The sequence below is a fragment of the Astatotilapia calliptera genome, chromosome 3 (genome assembly GCF_900246225.1).
Source record: "Astatotilapia calliptera chromosome 3, fAstCal1.2, whole genome shotgun sequence".
Taxonomy (NCBI): Eukaryota; Metazoa; Chordata; class Actinopteri; order Cichliformes; family Cichlidae; genus Astatotilapia; species Astatotilapia calliptera.
Genome location: NC_039304.1, coordinates 10,597,524 through 10,615,632, shown reverse-complemented (window position 1 = coordinate 10,615,632; position 18,109 = coordinate 10,597,524). Strand labels below are relative to the sequence as shown.

Here is an 18,109-nt window from a genome sequence, read left to right as displayed (position 1 = left end):
AGAAAAAGAAAAGTTGTCAGTATTTTACTGCCTACACTGTAACCTGGTTTCTCATTGTGGTTAACATTAGTATGCAGTATAATATCATTGTGTATCAATAGCGTGATTTGCGGCACATGTCACAGCGACACGCCTTCGCTGTCAGGATCTCTATTTCGTCATGGTGACGACCCTGCGGGCAGTCCAGGCGAACTTTGACCTAAGTGAAGAGAAGCCAAAGAAAATGAACAACAGTAAAAATGAAGCAGTAGTTGCTCCTATAATTGTTTCCTCAACATCTCCCACCTCTTACCTTGGCGTCCTTGCTAATGGTGCAGCATCGTGAAGTGGAAGTGATGTTGTGGGTGAAGTTGGAGGCCATCAGTACTGAGTATCTGGATGGAAAGGCACTGGACTCACAGTAGCCCACGCAGGCGTAGACCAGATGGGTGCCTTTACATGTGCCGCGACGGTCACTGCGGATGGTCACGTTGAAGGCTGGAGGAGGGGGAAAAGTACAGGTTTGCAGATCCATGCAGGAATTTAAGACTAACCAATAGCTCACTCCCAAAGAATCATGGTCTTTGATATGCATTCCCACTAAGTCCAAGAGTGCTTAGTTATGTCCCACTGTCATACAATGAAATGCATAAGAGTTCTCAATGTGTACATTTTCTCACCACTAGATATCAGTAGATTGCAGATTCCAATCAACTGAGTTCTGTTTTCTTACCTCTCCCAATTCAAGGCAAGGCAAGGCAAGTTTATTTGTATAGCACAATTCAACAACAAGGTGATTCAAAGTGCTTTACAGAGACATTAGAAACAAGAACAAATAAAAAGCATGATTTAAAATTGAATAAAACAAGCAAATAAACTAATTAATTAACAAACAAACAAACAAACAAACAAACAAACAACAGTATATAAAAGCAAAACAGATAAAATCAGAACAGTAGATAAAATCAGTAGTTAAATGTAAGTTTTGAAATTTAAGCTTAAAAGTGTGGATTTGGTGCTTTATTCAAATGCAACTGAGAACAGGTGAGTCTTCAACCTGGATTTAAATAAACTGAGTGTTTCAGCTGATCTGAGGCTTTCTGGGAGTTTGTTCCAGATATAAGGAGCATAAAAGCTGAATGCAGCTTCTCCGTGTCTGGTTCTGACTCTGGGAACTGATAAAAGACCGGATCCAGATGACCTGAGGGATCTGGATGGTTCATACTGGGTCAGGAGGTCATTGATGTATTTTGGTCCTAAACCATTCAGAGCTTTATAGACCAGCATCAGAACTTTAAAGTCTATCCTCTGACGGACAGGCAGCCAGTGTAAGGACCTCAGAGCTGGACTGATGTGGTCCACTTTTTTGGTCTTAGTGAGGACTCGAGCAGCAGAGTAGTTGTCTGACTGATTTTTTAGGTAGACCTGTAAAGATGCTGTTACAGTAATCAAGCCTACTAAAGATGAATGCATGGACTAGTTTTTCCAGGTCCTGTTGAGACATCAGATCTTTTATCCTTGATATATTCTTGAGGTGATAGTAAGCTGACTTTGTTATTGTCTTAATGTGTTTTTCTAAGTTTAGGTCTGCATCCATCACTACACCCAAATTTCTCGCCTGGTTTGTGGTTTTTAGGTGTATAGATTGAAGTTCTCTGGTGACCTGTAATCGTTTTTCTTTGGCGCCAAAGACTATTACCTCAGTTTTGTTTTTGTTTAGCTGGAGAAAATTGTGGCACAACCAGTCATTGATTTCCTCAATGCATTTACCAAGAGCCTGTACAGGGCCTCGGTCTCCTGGTGACATTGTGATATATATTTGTGTGTCATCTGCATAGCTGTGATAGTTTATTTTGTTGTTGTTTATAATCTGTGCCAGTGGGAGCATGTAGATGTTAAACAGAAGGGGTCCCAAGATGGAACCTTGGGGAACTCCACATGTGATACTTGTCTGCTCAGATTCAAGTGCATAGTCCTTGCTACGGTGGCTGCTGTAGGACAAACGGCCAAAAAAACATTCAATTTAGACTGAGCTGATCCGTTTGGACTGAATCCATCCGGGAGTTTTTCCCTATCTGTGGAAGGCTGCCATTTCCACATTTCACCTCACCTGCCAATGCCATGTGAAAAGTGTCCAACTTTATTTACACTGGGAGACGGTATAAAATTTGTGAACAAAAATTTGTGAAAATCATCCCATACAAATCATCATTCTTGCTTCTGAAGAATATTACTGTGGTGATTTGTGAGGATATGCTAAACTTTGCCACCCTTAACTACTGTACTGTCTATTAGCTATTGTTAGCCTCTATCAGCTACTATTTGCTGACAATAATAAAACTTTCTTTGAAGTGACACTGGTGCACTTTGGCGCTTAGTGAATTAGCACTAATATGTTGTGAGAATGTAATGGACACTCAAGCTTAGCATTAGCTGGCGTAATGCTTTGGTGTACTGCAAATGTGGTGGGTCTCTGGCTACATGGTGGAGCACGGTGGTTTCCACCAACTTCAGACCAGTTCCTATGTATTTTTAATGCATGAATTATAAGTTTATGAGAAGGCAGCATTGGGCTGCTCCCAAGTAACCTTAGGTAAATACTGAACCCTAAGTTGCTCCCCAGTGCGTCCATCAGTGTGGGAATGTTAGACAGAAAGCACTTAGGTAGAAAAGGTATAGAAAACAAGTGCATATATGAATGAATGAATAAATGAGACATGTTGTATAAAGCATTTTGAGTGCAGTTAATAGAAGAGCACTATATAAGAACTAGTCCATTTACCTTTTATTACATACCCCCCCCCCCCCCCCCCCCCCAAAAAAAAAATGCTGAGTGTACTTTTTAAGTCCACAATGAAAATGTCAAAATGATATTTTGACCTGGGACAGCCTGGCGTCCTGTAGAGTGTACCCAGCTCATGCTATGGCAGCTGGGATAAACTCCAGAACCCCGCGGGGCCGCTGAATTGGATAAGTGGAAGAAAGTGGATGTATGATACTTTGACAAGTACATACAAATTGATTGTGGGACTATTATTTCTCGGTCATGTTTATAAATGCAAAAGCCTATAAGTCAGTTTAAATCAGACCTCAGTCTCTGAGGTTATTCATCCATGAAAAAGTAAAATACGTTAAAATAAAAAAGATCCAAACCACAATTATGAAAAGTATGGTTTGGCACTGTCAGGATAATGCTGCTAGAATAGGACATAATTTAAGTCTGTGAGGATTTAATGCTAAAAGCTAACTTTGAACAAAAAAGTATATCTAAGTGGACACTGCAGCAACACCGAACTGTTTCCATTCTGGTTGATGAACCTATATTTGAAGAAAAACACCCAAAATTTGGTTCCTGTTTGGTTTACAGTTTGGAAAGGGGCTACAGTGTCTGCTGAGAAACAGCCCACACTGGAAGAGGTTTGGGAATTGAATATCGCATAAAACTGTGCAGCCAAAGGTGGGGTAATTTCCGTAGTATGAGCATACTGAATCCGCGAATCATCTGTGAATTTCTTCTGGTTACCTCTTCCACAAACTTTAGACCTGGAAACTGAACTATACAGTTCAAAACTTACGGTAAAGGTGACAGCCTGGGGTGAGGACATCGGAGCTCCAACCAATAGAAGAGGAGAGCAGCAGGAGTGAGATCACTGGTAGGGCCAGCAGGCAGAGATGTGAGGTCATGCACAGCGACATCTGAATGGTTCAAACAGAGGGATACGTTAAATGTTGCTACAAGAACCCAGGAAAGAGAAAAAGTGTTTTGTCCCCAGCTTTTAAGGAAATCATGCAAAATGCACAGGGCCAGTGGTTTCCGATCCTTGGCGCAATAAATCAGAGCAGCCTCAGGACGGCTCAGAATGATTATTGCTGCACAAAAGAGTTTTTCAGCTTTGTCTTATTTTATTGCCTGGTTTCCTGTAAAATCTTGGAGAGTTTAACCTCTTTAAGCCGAGCAGGCATTGTTTGGTTTTGAAGAACATGCCAAAAAAAAAGTTGGAGCCAGTCATTACGTCACTTAAATCAGATTTGCATTTGGTCTTCTGGGCCATGAAGAAGCCACGATGCCTTTTTTAAAATCTTCTCAGGATGAACTTTCCCCTCAAATGAATGGCCTCCTGAGAGCCTCCTGCTCTTTCTGCCAAGGTGGTTTCCCATCCTGCATGTCTGCCTGTGTGTCACTCGGTTGAGTAACGGCTGATGTGAATAAAGACAACACTGTCTCTATCTTTACAGTCTGCTTCATTTAACAGGTACCCGCTGACGCACGCACGCACTCCGTTTAAGTTCACAGAACGTACACAGCCACAAATATATATGTCAAGCGCACACGCAGACGAACACAAGTCGCGATCGATGAGCCTGAACATCGTAGGTTTGACGTACCCACCAACTTCACCCACACGTGTGCAAACAATAAAGTCACGCTGCTGACCCCTGCCTCTAAATTTGCAGCTCTTTCCAGCTCTACTTCCGAGGAATCACGACTGTGGCATTGGCAGAAAGGCTTGGGGGATGCCATTAACACTGCCTGTGCAACCAAATCAACAGTCAAGCCGCTTACATATGACCGCATGACAGTAGAAATTTCCCCCCTTTGGGAAAAGTTTTAGGCTTCTCTGAAAATAAAAAAGTAAAAGATAAATATTTAGCTTTAACTTAACCTGTTTCCTTAACCCTAAAGCTCTTCCCGTGAATATGATACACTAAAATAAATACATATTAGTGTGTTATATATGTTTGTTTGTTTTCATGTTACGGACTCCAAAAAACCATTGTGTAAATGATATTCACTTTGCTTAGTTTTGCAAAGATAATTTTGAAAACAAAGGGATACAATTGTAGTCATGACTTTCAAAATAAAACCCCTGCAAAACTCTTTTCTACAAACTGCATCATTTGGATGTATTTTTGAGAAATGCAAATGAATAAAAAATAGCATTTTTTCATATTTATGGATACTTGATATGACGCAAGACGTGCTTTTACCGTGATATGTTTCTTATTATATAATACATGAAAAATCCTCCCACAGCAGGATGTTAGGAAGCGAGAAAAAAGATGAAAGCGCTTCCTTAAAATTTAGTAATGTCAATATAATCTAGTTTGTAGGAAATTAAGAAAGAAAAAAGCACCATTTGATTTAAATTTCTAAGTGCATTAAAGTTTAGATCTGGTGTAAAAAATAAACTAAACAAAAAGGAGAAGGCTCTTACCTGGAGATGCAGAGCTGAGAGTTCTCAAGTGCAGGGGTGTGTCGTCTGACAGGTGTCTGTGAGAGAGTGCTTGTTCTGAGCCTCATGCAGGGATATAAGTAACACAGGTAAGAACGAAGGCACTTTTAGCTCTGGACACGCCCACAATTAGAGAGCTGAGTGTGTCTGAAGCTTTTTTCTTTTCCTCTGCTCCCGTTTTCTCCTCCTCTGTGGCTGCTCTTTCTACCTGCGCGACAAAACTTGTGGTACTGAATTCTCTCTATATTCTAAAATCGAGGTGAACCGTTTTTTCCTGAATGACTTCTTCTTGGAGCGTGTTACCATCCCTTCACCACTCCCTCCCCCTTTGTCTCAGGCTCCCCAGTTTTTAACCTTTTTAAGGGGACCGCTGCTGTGACACAGAGGAAAACTAGATAGGTTTTCCATCAAGCTCACAGCTTTGCCCCACATGCATGCACGGAGACACACACACAAATCACACAGGAAATAATAATGTTGTAGGCCTCGGTTGCCAGTTGATACACAGCACGAGTGAACTGAAAGGCGGACCTCACACAAGCCCATACAGAGTCGGGCTGGCTTTTCCATTTGTGGCTGCCGGAGGAAGGACGGGGTCAGGTCCGAAGATTTTGTGGGTTTGGGTCAACTGTGTGTGTATGTGTTAGTAAGAGAGAGAGACACATGGTAGGTATATTGTATATTGTGGGGAACAGCTGGCTCTGCTTCTCTTCTTCCTCATCATGAACAGAGAGAGTCAGCTTAGCAACCACCCTCATCCAAACTCCAGCAGGTAAAGACATTCTTTTAATAGACTCCCACATTATTAGTTGGATTTTTAACAGCAGCTTCAGCAACATGTCGCTAATGTCCCAAACTGCCAGATCAGACCGCTGATGGCTGTGTAAATCTTTAAAAAGGTTCCCGAGGGATACTTTAATGTCTTTGGTTTTTCATTGAGTTTTATTTAATGCTGTGAGAAAGAATCTGGGACCCGAGTAGACCACTGATGTTAGGCTATACAACTGTGGACCTTTTAAAGCCATCTATGCCCCTGACAGAACTGGATACTGTGCCAGTAGAGACGATTTTAAGAAGTCAATAAAGTCAATAAAACTTAACTTTGGTTTGGGTTCTTTGAACAGATGTTTCTGAGTGAAACTGTCACTCGAGATCAAAAGATGTCAGAAGGTGAAACTCTGCAAGCAATTTCTGAAGGTAACAACAGTGAGTAAGACAGGAGGGCTGCTCTGTGCTCTTATCAAAACTTTGCTTTCTATACGTGCCTTCAAAGATTCTGCTCTGTGATTTACTTATAGATAAATGTGGAGAGAAAATGCAAAAATACCAAGTCCCATGAGTCTTATCAAAAGATTTAGACCATCAGCCATAAAAACACTAATACTTTAGAACTTTAAATTGGTTTAAAACAAATTACTAAATTACTAAAGTCACATTTTTATATTTAGTCCACATGCTGGACTTCTTTGGGAAATTAATGAAACATTAGATTTAACCAGTAAATCTGATTTTCCTGTTCAGTAAAGCCATCATTTTAAAGACTGTAATCATTTTTGGCGTCTTAATAAACTACTTTTTGTAAAAGCACAGATTTTAAAATTCACTGATAATAGCAATTATTATATTTTAGCATTAAAAATATGATTCTGATTAAACATTTTTTTTAATTAAAACAAAATGTTTACTGTAAGTTATTTAGTGGAATTGTTTTATTTTACTTTACAATAGCAAATGATAATAATTTATACACCACAATAAAAAAATGGCTTTAGAAAAGAATCGGCTGATTTGCACTGTAAGGAATCAATAAATAAAAATATACATAGATTAGAAACATTTTTAAAATTTCAAGCCTGTTGCTTGTAGGCAAAAGTTAGAAAGCTGGGCTTTTCTTCCTTGCAGCTTCTGCTCCCTGGCTTTTAAAGACACCTACAGTGTCTCACTGTGAACAACACTGAAAACAACATTGCAAAATATATCAATACATCATTAGAAAATTAGAAATATAAAATAGTAATGACGCTGTCCGGGATGGAGAGATATTCTGTAACTATAACTGTAACAATATTAATGACATGTGCATTATTGACAAGACATACATGAATTTCACTTTTATCATGACTTTGAGTTTGTAGCTAAAACATGGTAACGTTTCTCACTACCAGGACACTCTGAACACTTTATTTGAATGACATAAGCGGTTATATCTCCATGGTACTGCAAAGCAGTTCAACCCCTGAGAACATTGGTGCTTCCAGTGTGTGCAGCCTCACACACTCTTCTCTCTCTCTCTCACACACACACACCTTCTTAGGAAAACACAATTATCAATATGGCCCCTCTACCCCAAACATTCCCACTCCAGTTATGTCAATGGAAAATGGAATGTGTGACATCATCACCGTGAACCCCTCACCTATACACACACGGAGTCATAAAACTATTAGCCTGTTGACCCCAAGTGTCATGGACGGTCACAGTGTGTGTGTGTGTGTGTGTGTGTGTGTGTGTGTGTGTGTGTGTGTGTGTGTGTGTGTGTGTGTTTCCTCTTATTCCATGCCAACCAGAAACAAAAAGAAAGAGAGACAGAGAGAGGTTATAAATCTGAAAGGGCCACAGCACCTCATCAGGAGTCAATGAACTGAGTTGAAGCGTACACACGCACACACACACACATATTACTCCAGGGTGACTCAGCGGGGTGACTGATGTTTGTATCGCTCAGTGTCCCCGTCGCTTTCAGCTGCCATGGAAACCATGGCGTCTTGAATAACTATAATATCATTAATGTGTCCGCTTCCACTTCTGCCCTGTTATTTTAATCTCATTGTGTGCGTGTGTGTGTCTGAAGTGAGGGTAGGGATATTGTGTGCGACTGTTATTCTAAGCGGCGTACGTGTGTGTATCATCACGTCTGACGGGATATTGTGTGTGCTGTCAAAGTGTTGAAGTCGATGTGAGTTTGAGATAAATTACGTGTGTGTTATTTTGGGCGCAGAGACAATGCACGGAGAGGATTAGACAAAGTTTTCCTGTTTCTAAGATGATGTTTTAATCCTGCCGACCCATTTACTTCCACTGATAATGCAAACAACCTTAGACACACCACACACAGACCCACAGACGCACAAATTAACAAGCATACAGTCTTTTACTTTTTCTGTATCTTTATAGTTCCAACAAGTGACACAAATCAGCTGTACATAACTACTTTGTGTGCATCTGAAATAGCATCGTATATCTCAGACTGCACACACAAGCTCACAGAAACACAGACACACACATAGAACACTTAACTAATTTAGACTGACAGGAGGAAAGTGGAGTTTCCACAAAGTGAGCTCAAGGTGTACCATTCTGAGGACACGTGCACACACACACACACACACACACACACACACACACACACACACACACACACGGAGGAGTGGAAATATAAAAAGGCCAGCATTGTCTACAAAAAGCAGAGCAAAAGCCTGTGGAATGTGTTCCTGTGAACTCATCTGACAGTCAGCGTGCTGAGGAGCATCAGGATGTCACTTACTGGATTAAACTGTGCCTGCATCCATTTAAACAGTGTGAGATTTATTTGAAGATGCCTGACATGTGAAGCTGCTCACACTTATTTCCATTTCACTTACAGCACACTGTTTAACCACTTGATCTCTCACTGTTGATACAGTGCTAAATCCTTTGTAATCTGTAGGTAAACCAGGAGGCAAACTGTGGGCATGTGTCAGAAACTGCAGTTCCCTTAACGGCCACTTGAGGCTGGCTGTAAAAGTGAAACAATAACCACAGACTGCTGAGTTGAAATGTTCGACTTTACAGCGTTCAAAAGCATGTTTACAGCCTGTTTTTCAGTCTCTATAGTTTCCCTCCTCATATCAACTCAACTTGGTTCATGCACTCGGACATTGTGAAGGCTTGGAGTGGAGTGAGGGGATTGCTTGATTACTAAGGAGCCATGACTGTTTTGGGTTGGGTGGGTTTCACCTCCAGTAATTGAAGGTACTGAACTGGAACTCGTAACTGTGTTTGTGCTGCTGGTGCCTTCCTGCCTTGTTTTAATTGAAATATTTGACTAATAATCTGGCTTGCTATGAGGTGGAGCCAGTCCAAGTAGAAGAAGAAGTAATTCTACCATTTTATTAGTCTGCGACTTAGCATGCATTTAGCATGTGCCTGTGGAATGTGCCAGTACAGATTACGAATGCAGCTTATAACTCTTCATTCGTATTATTGTAAGGTAAAGACATTACATTAGTACAGACAAAATCCCAGCAATCAAACGTCGCCCTACGAGCAAGCACTTGGTGACAGCGGGAAGGAAAAACTCCCTTTTAACAGGAAGGAGCAGAACCGGGATCAGGGAGAGGCGACCATCTGCCGAGACTGGTTGGAGATGAAGGGAGGAAGACGGGACAAAAGAAACTGTGGAAGAAATTACACGTGGAGTTGTGTATAACCACACAGAGAGCGAATAAAGGTGAGTGAAGAAGAAACAGTGCGTCATGGTAAGCAAAGTGCTTCACACACTGATGGGTAGAAAGCCTTTGACCAGCCTGCCTTTGGAATTAATGCAAATCTGCCCACATCTGGAGCGTTACTCAGTAAATACATTGTAATTGTTACCATTTCCTTTCATGTGCACTGCTGTCATGTCTCTGATGGCAGACAAGCAGATGCCATGTCCAGTAATCTGAGAGTTTGAAAAGAAGGCAAATGGACCTCTTTAGGTTTCTGAAGATGTTTTGCGTCTCCTGTAACGAGGGCTGTTTCCTTTGGTGCCGGTTTTGAGGGTCCCGCGGAGGTTTCACCTGCTAACCCCAGTGATGGTAATAATGACCCATCCATTTCTTTAATGTGATGACTCATATGATCAATAGCGAGTTAACAGCCCTCACCTCCCTTGCATTAGCTTTCCCTTTTATTTTCACCCATGTCATCTTTAATGTGTTTGAAGCCTGTTTTATGGTACAGGTAACTGCGTCCCATAGTTTTTGTTTGCTTATAGTGTGTTTTCCTTAATGCCTTTAAGTATTACATGCTGACGAAGAGCTCTTGCAAACAGTGCACTGCATATTACCTGTTTTTTTTTCTTTTCAGACATTGATGTAAAAGTAGGAAAACTGCGGGCTGGAATTTTATTTTATTTTATTTGTGAGTATTCCCAAACATATTAGTTGTATCCAATTTCGGTATAACTTGGTACACAAGGACAGGAAAACTGTTACGTTACAAAATGCATTCAATGTTAATTTTTCTGCAGTCTATATAATGAGAAACCGAGTATCGTGAACATTATGAGTATGACATTACTTGTATTTTTTACAGCAGATGCAAAATAGATGCACATTATTGTTAGTTGACAAAGTCATGAAATATCCATCTTCCTGGACTTTTTTTGTTTTTCAGTATAAACATCCTGCTGTTATATCTTTCTAAGTGCTATCACCACCAACTTAAAGTTTGAATCACATGTTTTTATCTTTTTTCAGTTCAGACTCCGCCATCACACTGTTGATGGAAGCGTTTAGGGAGAGGAGAGCCTTGTCTATCAGAAGGTCTCACACTCTGTGTCCTGTGTGGAGCACACATCGCAGTGGCACTCCAGAGCCACGGGATAGTGGTAGAGAGGGGAGACGTCAGGCTGGCAGCCGGGCAGCCGGGCGGTCATGTGGCGACTGCGGTTGTACGTGCACACACGGTGGTGACGGTGGATGTAGGGGGGTTCTGGTACAGGTTTCTGCAGGGTTCACACACACACACACACACACACACACACACACACACACACACACACACACACACACACACAGGTGAATCACAGGTTGCGATTGGAGGAAACAAACTTCAATGACTCTCACATGAATTAAAAGCTTTTAAGAAGTTGAACTAAAAACAAAGAAACATAAATTTTGGTGGTTTTTTTGGTAGTTTAAAAACAAACTTCAAATTTTATGTAGTAATAGTTGACATAAAAAAACAGTCTGAAAATCACAGAGACTGCAAGTTGTTGTTGTCTAAAGTTACCCAGATGTACAGCATTAACATGTCAAGTTTTCAGAAGTACAGCGGAAGATTGGTATCCCCTGACTGGGATCTGAGCATTTCTTATAAAAAAAAAATTACCAGAAAGCTAACAAGACAATAACAGATCATCAGCTTTGTTATAGTTTGGTACAAGTCCTAGGACATGTAGGTGGGACGTTCAATCCAAATATCGATAGTTTGATACCAGTTTTGGTTAAAAGCACTTCTTCCCTGCACATCATACGCACTAGAGATGGCACGATACCACTTTTTTATGTCCGATACCGATACCGATATCATAAATTTGGATATCTGCCGATACCGATATGAATCCGATATAGTGTTTTTTAATCAACAAAACTGTTTTTTAAATATCTTGCTGCATTTTGTATAAGTTCATACTCAAGTTTAAAACAACAACTACACTAAAGCTATTCTGTTATACCTGTATGCAAAAAAAAAAAAAATTTCATAGTTCAGCAATACTGATCAATCTAATAAACTTAAACCTACACCATCCTCCCTATTCTGGTATTTTAAAGAGTACTTAGCATAAATATTAAGCAACCTAACTAATAGGGTTCCAACTCCCAGCAACAACAAAAATAAATAAATAAAAAATAGGGAACCACCCCTCACGCTCCACCTCATGATGCTTAATCGACGTAATCAGCCTTAATTTGATGCAGTGTGAAAAAAAATGCACAGAAATCAATTATTTTTCAAGAAATATTAAATAGATTCAACATCTTTCTTCAACAAAATTGCAGACTGCACAGATGGTACCTTCCCAAAGGAAAAAGTACTATAGCTTACTAGGGTATATATATTAGACTTAATAGTTACTATATACAGTAATTGACTTCTATTCATTTTGCATCAAATTAAAACTTTGGGTGTCAGATAATTATTTATTAAAAGCTCGACATTTTAAATTAGAATAAGAAAGAAAAGTATGTCTTTGTGCCCCCTTTTCCCTGTTAATGCCCTATCGGCCCCCCTGGCTAAACTTTGCTAGATCCGCCCCTGCACAGTTACCAGCCGTCAGCTACGTAGAAAAAGATCCTCGAGTAGAAAGTAATAATAAATAAATTCTAACAACAGCTTATCAAGCTTAAACGTGCTGCTGTTGTTCAGCCGCTGGTTTCCTCTTTCTGGTGCAAAGTGTGCCAAAAACAAACTAGAGACACGGACTCGAGACAGAAAAGCTGATCAGCTGATCATTAAGCAGTTTCATGATTGAAGTAGCAGCAAGAAGAGGCAGTCGCTCCATATATCAGTTGTTAAGCTTAACGCAGGAATGCTTTACAAACATTCAGAGATGGACTTACACACTTGCTTTACTTCTCTCGGGGATAACTTTGTCGGAGATGAAATGCCGGGTTGCTAGCGAAGCTCCAAATGCTATCCAGACCACCGGTCCGGCATGCCACAGCCGCTCTATCACGTGATGCATACTGCTCCGACGTGCTAACGTTCTGAGGTGAGTTACAGCGTGTTGCAAGTTTTGTGAGGTGCTTTCGTGATATTTAATGGATCGGATTACATTTTTTATTTTTCTCCGATATCCGATCCAGTAATTTAGGTCAGTATCGGACCGATACCGATACGTAATATCAGATCGGTCCATCTCTAATACGCACCACACTCGCTCGTATATCCCCCATGTTTCGATTATTGTATCGTCTGAGTCGTCTATGTCCTTGTCCTGGATATGTCTCTTCTAAGATGTTTTCCTGTTTTGTTTGCAAATGAAGTTGTTGTTTTTTAAAAGATTGTTTCTAGCACAATGTCTCTATCTGCTACCTTCAGTATATAGCCAACGGTATTATGTGAAATCTTATTTACTTATTTTGTTTATGGAAGTAAAATAATATACCTCAAATATGCACTATGAAAAATGCAGGTGTAAATGTCTTTACACCTGCAGTGAAATTGGACCCCCCCGACCATACATACATAGCAAAGACATGACGTGGGGAAACAGGTCGGAGAGCCTATATCACATATCGCATTAAAACAACAGAAAATAACCCAAAGTCCTTTAGAGACAGGTGTATTTACATTCCATGTCTTCAAAAAACCCAGTTTCACAATACATAAAAAGCTGAAAGGTGTGTCATTACTGTGTAAAATGAAAATCACAGTAATTAGGCAGTCATTAAAAAGTGTTCATGATTCATCTCATAAATTAAAACACACTGCTCTCTCCTAAGTATCAGTATCGCTATCGGCCCCGTAATTACTTAGTGTCAGATCAATACCAAAATTTGTAGTATCGACATCTTATTAGTGCACTAATAGGAGATGACTCTTTTATTGGATGTTTCAGTATCCCAGCGTTAAAGACACAAACTCCTGTGTAGGTTACAAGTAGCTGATGTGACATTTATTTTCTGTGTGTGTGTGTCTGTGTGTGTGTGAGAGAGAGAGAGCTACCTCCCACGTGTGACAGCGCCCCCAGCAGGCCTCTGTGGTGATGCGCAGCCCCTTGCAGCCAGGCTTGTGGGCCACAAAGGAGAACTCCCGCACTGCGCATCCACGGAAACCCTGGAGCACTGTTGTCACGTTGACACACAGCACGGCTGCCCCGGCAACCAGCAGGAGGAAGAAGGAGAAGGCGATACGGTGGAGGTGCATGCTGGGTATAATGGAACAAATAATAAATAAAGAGGGTTAAGTTCAGCAGCTTTGTGGAGTAAATCATATTATTATTTCACTCAATCATCAGGAACACATGATGTGCTGTGATACATGGAAAGATGCTATCATTGATATTGAAGAAAAAAATATTAAATGGAGAAATATTATCACTAATTACTTAAAGAATATACCTATACAGTGTATATCTCTTCTTGTATATTGAAAACAAGTGATAGTAGCCAGTAAAGGTGATGAATTGTCAATATTTTACATGAGAACAGAAGTTGATCTACAGCAGTGTGGCAATGAGCATGACTCACAACTCCCTCTAGTGTCTACTCTGGCTACTGCAGCCAGTAACGCCACTAAAAAGTTGGACACAAAAACATTTCTTAGTGTTGAGTACAAACATCTTTGCAGATGGGAAACCTGACACTGGTGTTTACGTGCATAAAACCTCATCTTCGTCTTCTCTTGTAGGAAACACAATAAACATTTGTGTCTTTTCAAAGGTCTTTAATGCTACAGGAGACGTTTACTCAAAAACTGAACGTTTTCAAGCAACCCACCTGAAGTTTACTGAAACAGCTGGATTTAACTCAATGTAGCCAGACTGTTAACTGTTTCACTGGTTTCTTTTAAGAATACATACAACCCCATTAAGTTAGCAGAAAATTAAATTCTTTCAGAAGCTCTGAGACCACGGTCACTGGACTCACTCTGTAATGACTCAATAAAGACTGCAAAAGCATCTGAACAAAACCATGCACATCAAGCTCAATTTGTTATTGTCGCATACCCATCTTACCTTATTTTAAAAATGTTTCAGAAGACGATCTCTCACCTTTTCAGCTGAAGATCTTTCAGAGGGTTTGAGCTGCAGGACTCGGGTCTCTCTCTGTCCGGACAATCCAGTGAATGGAACCAATCTGTCCTTGTTATTGTTTTTAGAAGGCCAATAGGGCGGACGGACACTCTGACATCATAGCAATTACAATAAAATACCATTAGAGACCCCAAGCCAGAAATAATGGAGACTCCCTGGAAAATAATGATGCTTGTCTGTATTTTCTTAACCTCATCCTGTATTGTATCTCTCTCTCTCTCTCTCTCTCTCTGTGTGTGTGTGTGTGTGTGTGTGTGTGTGTGTGTGTGTGTGTGTGTGTGTGTGTGTGTGTGTGTGTGTGTGCAGTGTCATGTGGGGAGTTGCAGTACTGAACTGTACACCAGAGTTACAGAATGGATAGAAATATACACAAATCTTGGTAATGGTTGTTGGTTTAAAAACGACTAATAACTTAAAGACATATATATATATATATATATATATATATATATATATATATATATATATATATATATATATATATAATGCACAAGTCAAACCGCTGACATCAGCAGTGTTTGCAATCTTCATTTATATGATCTTAATGCATCAGAATACAGATTAACTGTGTCCTCAGCTACAGAACTGTTTAAACTGTACCCATTCTAGTGCTGTCACCATCGGGGATGCTCTTTTGCACTCACACACTGGCACTGCCAAGTTGAAAATCTAAAAACCAGAGTCACAATTATAGTCAGTTTGTTAAAATACCCCTGTGCGCTAGCAGATACAAGTAAACAAAATCGGAACTAAAAATCAGGATCTCTGAGCACAAAAGCAAGACAAGAAGTGCTGAAAGATTCCCAATGGCTAAGCATCATAATCCAGCTGGCAATCTTGCAAATTCTCTTAAATTCCAAAATATAGAAATAATACTTCTTCCTAAAAGAGGCGGTGCCTGAGAAAGATTATTGCTACAAAGATAATCATACTGGATTCATGCCCTTCACACAGAAACGCTTGGATAAAAAAAATATTGTCATATTATAGAATGTTTATATTTTACTGTCTGATAACTTTAGTGCAAATATGTCTGTGAAGGTTCTCAGTCATCCAGGTCATCATTGTCATGTATTGATATGTTCTCCGAAGGAGGCCCCGTTAAGTGGCTAGTTGTCAGATGGACAGTGTTCAATAAAGCAAGATAAAGACCGTGCTTTATGTCCTGATTTAATTCAGTAATAAGGTGGGCACACAACAATGGCGACGAGGATGACACGGACCTGGATTTGTTTTTGTGAGAAGTAGACCCAGCGGCGGCACGGTGTTAGCAAAAACTTGTGGGCTAACATGGAAAAGTCGGGCATTCAACCATTCGCCTGCTACACTGAGATGGACGCGTGGTTAACATCCATCGAGTTGTTTGCTGATGGGAAAGGTCTTCTTTTGACGCGATCAGACAGCGTAGACGCGCTCTTCTACTGCACTTGGCCGGACAGGACGTGCAGGACGTCTTCTCCACTCTACCACAGACGGGAGAGGCGAAGGATTACACCGCGGCGGTGACTGCGCTCAACACTTATTTTGTTCCTCAAGTGAATGCAGCATACGCACGCCAAACTTTCCACAAATTGTCCCAAACACCAGGCGAGACTGTGCAACAATTTTGTACACGTTTAAGGCGAGCTGCAAAAGACTGTGACTTTCAAGGTGACAATGATAACCAGATAAGGGACGCTATCCTGAGTAAATGCACTTCTGAATATGTACGGAGAAAGCTAACTCGCACGTTAGAGGTGGCTTCACACTGCGAACACGTGGAGGAGCAGATGGCGGCGATGAGTGTCGCCGGGGAAAAGAAAGGAGAGGACACGGTCAGCCGGATTTTTACGGTAGACTTACTGGGACCGTTACCTTCGAACCACTCAATACTTGTACTGATAGATTACTACAGTAGGTACTATGAGTATGATGTAATGTCATCTACAACTGCTGAAAAAGTCATTGACTCTATTGACTGTATATCTAGCAGACATGGGCTACCAGTTACCATCAAATCTGATAACGACCCACAGTTCAAATCTGAGCTGTTCAGAGAATATTGTGAAACTAATGGAATCAAACATATAAGAACTACATCAAAATGGGCTCAAGCAAATGGGGAAGTGGAATGTCAAAATGCATCATTGATGAAAAGAATCAGGATCGCACAAGCCGAAGGACTTGACTGGAAGCGAGAGCTAAGAAAATATGTGACAGTGTATCGCAGCATTGAACATCCAACCACGGGCAAAAGTCCAGCAGAACTCCTGTTCAACCGCAAAATGAGAGGAAAGTTACCGAACATCGGTGAGGCAAAAGCAACGGAGTTGGACGTGCGTGACAGAGACGCTGAACAGAAAGGAAAATCAAAGATTTCTGCTGATGAACGACGGGGAGCTGAGTATTCAAAAGTTGACACGGGAGACACAGTGCTGGTTCAACAAGACAAAGTGGACAAGTTTACAACACCATTCAACGCAACACCACACAAAGTTGTAAGCGGAACTGGAAACCAAGCCTACCCAGCTTTTGGAGGACTCAGCCCACTTAGACCGCGAAGGCCGGGTCCTCAGGTGGATGCAGCCTCTGAATTTGGACACCCGGTGAAATCCAATTAATTTTATTCCGAGTTTTTTGTATATATGTATGTCACCCCCCCCAACAGCCCTTTTGAATGTCTCCCCAATTCCGAGGTCTCAAGTTTGGCAAGTATGTGATAAGTATCCCAATCATGTCTGGAAATGGAAGAATCATTGATAGGAATTAGGCGATGCAAAAAAGACACAGACTCCAGAGTGTTTTCTCAAAGTGAAGTTTTAGTTTTTAGCACATTATATTTTTTTCTCCATTCTACACTTCCCTGTAATGATACATACAGTAGTAAGCCACTCTACATTCAAACCCCCCCACCACTGTGTTGGTCCCCAAAATATACATCTTCTTCGTCTGCATCATCTTTATCATTTTCTCTTGTTTTTTTTTCTTCAACACAACAAACAGACCATTGGGCAGACAGTGCAAATCTAGAAATTCAGTGAAATTGCTACGTAATGCAGTAGTAGGTTTCGGTAACGTTATATTCTCATTCTGTTGCTCTGACTTATTGCCATTCTATCGTGTCTATGTCTTTTCTTTCCTCTATCTTCCCCCTCCTGTTTTCTTTTTTTGTCTTTACTGTCTGTCTTTCATCAGATCCGCCCACATCGCCCCTCTGACTTAAAGCATTTGTTAAAATCTGGCCTCCTGAAAACGGCCACAGAGAGGAAATGCGAGCATCCATGAAAGCAGCGCTTGATGGCTGTCTGTGAGGCGACACCGGAGCTCTCTACAAACACTCTCTCCTCTCTCA

General features: G+C 40.7%; 1 protein-coding gene and 1 long non-coding RNA gene across 2 annotated transcripts; both read right to left on the bottom strand.

Moving 5' to 3' along the window:
- Positions 1-21: 21 nt before the first annotated feature.
- On the bottom strand, positions 22-13,889 carry gpha2 (glycoprotein hormone subunit alpha 2). The gene is made up of 4 exons (XM_026152903.1): positions 13,689-13,889; positions 3,555-3,675; positions 293-477; positions 22-199 (listed from the first exon to the last, which is right to left on the bottom strand). Exons 1-4 carry the CDS (start codon positions 13,887-13,889, stop codon positions 95-97), a joined length of 612 nt encoding a protein of 203 aa, XP_026008688.1. The 3' UTR covers positions 22-94.
- Positions 13,890-14,614: 725 nt separating this feature from the next.
- On the bottom strand, positions 14,615-16,394 carry LOC113018586 (uncharacterized). Its single transcript, XR_003271818.1, has 3 exons — positions 16,002-16,394; positions 15,379-15,447; positions 14,615-14,868 (listed from the first exon to the last, which is right to left on the bottom strand). It is a non-coding gene; the product is annotated as an uncharacterized LOC113018586 (long non-coding RNA).
- Positions 16,395-18,109: the final 1,715 nt, after the last annotated feature.